The sequence below is a fragment of the Myotis brandtii genome, unplaced genomic scaffold (genome assembly GCF_000412655.1).
Source record: "Myotis brandtii unplaced genomic scaffold, ASM41265v1 scaffold603, whole genome shotgun sequence".
In the NCBI taxonomy this organism is placed as follows: domain Eukaryota; kingdom Metazoa; phylum Chordata; class Mammalia; order Chiroptera; family Vespertilionidae; genus Myotis; species Myotis brandtii.
Genome location: NW_005370284.1, coordinates 1 through 3,121, shown reverse-complemented (window position 1 = coordinate 3,121; position 3,121 = coordinate 1). Strand labels below are relative to the sequence as shown.

At 63.1% G+C, this 3,121-nt stretch overlaps 1 protein-coding gene across 1 annotated transcript in view; it reads right to left on the bottom strand.

Annotated features, from left to right (window-relative positions):
• Nucleotides 1–280, bottom strand: part of ANK2 (ankyrin 2, neuronal) — a 114,944-nt gene extending 114,664 nt beyond the window's left edge. Inside the window, exon 1 of the mRNA XM_014550536.1 lies at nt 167–280. Coding sequence (XP_014406022.1) covers nt 167–280 — 114 coding nt within the window. The remainder of the gene's footprint in view (nt 1–166) is intronic.
• Between the last annotated feature and the right edge of the window lie 2,841 nt (nt 281–3,121).

The window sequence follows — 3,121 nt, the reverse complement described above, 5'->3', positions numbered from 1 at the left end:
CCCAGCCGCTCTGATCGGTGTCTGCCACTGGGGACCCCGCGCACACCCGTCGTCTGGCTGTGGGAGCACGTGTCTGTGGTGACAGGTTCCTGGCTGCGGAAGCCCACAGGCCACTGCGGCTCCCGGACCCTGGCCGACCCTCTGGCCACACTGGGTCCCGCCTTACTTCCTGCTGCGTCCCTGCTCCCTGAATTCTCAGCGAGTCCCGTGTGGTGCCGTGTGGCGTGTCCTCCTGGAACCGTGGGAAGCGCTCTGCCTCCTCCTCCTTAGCTGCTGTCATTGCAGCGCAGACGGGTGGCGGTTATAGCGATGATTTTCCTAGGAGGCCGCTCAGGGTTGCCCAGCCTGACCTGGCGCCGTGGCCCCTGCCTGCGCGCTGTGTCCGGCCCGTATGAGAGCGACCCGAGTCTCTGAGCCTGCGTTCCCAGGGGACACTCAGCTCCCGAGGGGAACGCCCTGTCCTGGTCCCTGCAGCTCCCTCCACCCAGCACTGCAGAGCCCAGCCGTCTGTCCCTCGTCTTACCAGCTCCCGTCCACCTCGCTCACGCTTCTCGTTCCAACGGTGCGACTGCGGCCTGGAGCTCCCCTCCGTTTGTGCGGGAGCCGCCGCCCCTGCCCTGTTACACTGAGCGTGATGGTCACGGGAGGGGATCCCCAGTGAGAGCACTCCTGGAACCCACAGCTCGACGTGGCGTTTTCCACGTCCCAGGGAGACGCCACCTCAGCACAGTCTCTGTTCGTTAGAACCATTCCCTGCTACACCGCGTGCCCCGCGACCCCGTGGAGACGGTGCGCACATGCACTACGCGCTCTACACCTCACGCTGCAACCGTGTAATTATCTACTGGCTGGCAGCTGCTCCCTGACCCACGCGAGAGCTCGAAGTCTGACCGCTCACCCTGCCGCCAGCACTCGCACTCCCTGACCTGCAGCGGCCTGTGCGGGGGGCGTTGCCGTCCTTATTTTTCACGTGTTGGGTTGGGAGGACTTTGAGATTTGAAAGAAGGAAGGAAAATCTCATATCTCTGGACAGATGGGGGTGAGAGAGAGGGATGGGCCCTCCCTGAGCCACCGCGGGCACAGATGTGGGTGAGAGAGAGGGATGGGCCCTCCCTGAGCCACCGCGGGCACAGATGTGGGTGAGAGAGAGGGAGGGGGCCTCCATGGGACCCTGAGCCACCGCGGGCACAGATGGGGGTGAGAGAGAGGGAGGGGGCCTCCATGGGACCCTGAGCCACCACGGGCACAGATGGGGGTGAGAGAGAGGGATGGGCCTCCCTGAGCCACCGCGGGCACAGATGTGGGTGAGAGAAAGGGATGGGCCCTCCCTGAGCCACCGCGGGCACAGATGTGGGTGAGAGAGAGGGATGGGCCCTCCCTGAGCCACCGCGGGCACAGATGTGGGTGAGAGAAAGGGATGGGCCCTCCCTGAGCCACCGCGGGCACAGATGTGGGTGAGAGAAAGGGATGGGCCCTCCCTGAGCCACCGCGGGCACAGATGTGGGTGAGAGAAAGGGATGGGCCCTCCCTGAGCCACCGCGGGCACAGATGTGGGTGAGAGAAAGGGATGGGCCCTCCCTGAGCCACCGCGGGCACAGATGTGGGTGAGAGAAAGGGATGGGCCCTCCCTGAGCCACCGCGGGCACAGATGTGGGTGAGAGAAAGGGATGGGCCCTCCCTGAGCCACCGCGGGCACAGATGTGGGTGAGAGAAAGGGATGGGCCCTCCCTGAGCCACCGCGGGCACAGATGTGGGTGAGAGAAAGGGATGGGCCCTCCCTGAGCCACCGCGGGCACAGATGTGGGTGAGAGAAAGGGATGGGCCCTCCCTGAGCCACCGCGGGCACAGATGTGGGTGAGAGAAAGGGATGGGCCCTCCCTGAGCCACCGCGGGCACAGATGTGGGTGAGAGAAAGGGATGGGCCCTCCCTGAGCCACCGCGGGCACAGATGTGGGTGAGAGAAAGGGATGGGCCCTCCCTGAGCCACCGCGGGCACAGATGTGGGTGAGAGAAAGGGATGGGCCCTCCCTGAGCCACCGCGGGCACAGATGTGGGTGAGAGAAAGGGATGGGCCCTCCCTGAGCCACCGCGGGCACAGATGTGGGTGAGAGAAAGGGATGGGCCCTCCCTGAGCCACCGCGGGCACAGATGTGGGTGAGAGAAAGGGATGGGCCCTCCCTGAGCCACCGCGGGCACAGATGTGGGTGAGAGAAAGGGATGGGCCCTCCCTGAGCCACCGCGGGCACAGATGTGGGTGAGAGAAAGGGATGGGCCCTCCCTGAGCCACCGCGGGCACAGATGTGGGTGAGAGAAAGGGATGGGCCCTCCCTGAGCCACCGCGGGCACAGATGTGGGTGAGAGAAAGGGATGGGCCCTCCCTGAGCCACCGCGGGCACAGATGTGGGTGAGAGAAAGGGATGGGCCCTCCCTGAGCCACCGCGGGCACAGATGTGGGTGAGAGAAAGGGATGGGCCCTCCCTGAGCCACCGCGGGCACAGATGTGGGTGAGAGAAAGGGATGGGCCCTCCCTGAGCCACCGCGGGCACAGATGTGGGTGAGAGAAATTCAAAGTAAACATCATTACATAAAAGGGTACGGTCTTTTTTTTTTTTTTTTAGTTTTATTCATTTCAAACGGGCCGGATCCGGCCCGCGGGCCGTAGTTTGCCCACGGCTGGTCTAGACCCTCAGGGGCAGGGACCCCTGTGCGCTGGCCACACTAACTGCACACGACTCCTGACGCAGAGACGCAGGACGCCAAGAGCAGCAGCCACTCTGCATCCACACCCCCCAGCGGTCAGGACGTTGCGATTCTGTGGCTACTTGAGGCCAAACATTCATGTCAAACAGAGGGAAGAATCAGTCTGCAGCCCGCTGTGATTTATACAATGCCAGGCGCTTACAACTGAAGGAATGATGGGCGTATGTTCTCCACGTTTCCCTTCATAGACCCGCCACCCGACGACATCCTGAGTGCGTGTCTGTCATTCCAGTTACAGTGGAATCACAGCAAAACACAGCGATCGCTGCTGGATCTTTTCCAACTTCTTCAAACATTATTTTTCTCATTTGCAAAATTAAACGGGCGTACTGTCCGAGGCGGCCTCCCTGGCGCAGTGGCG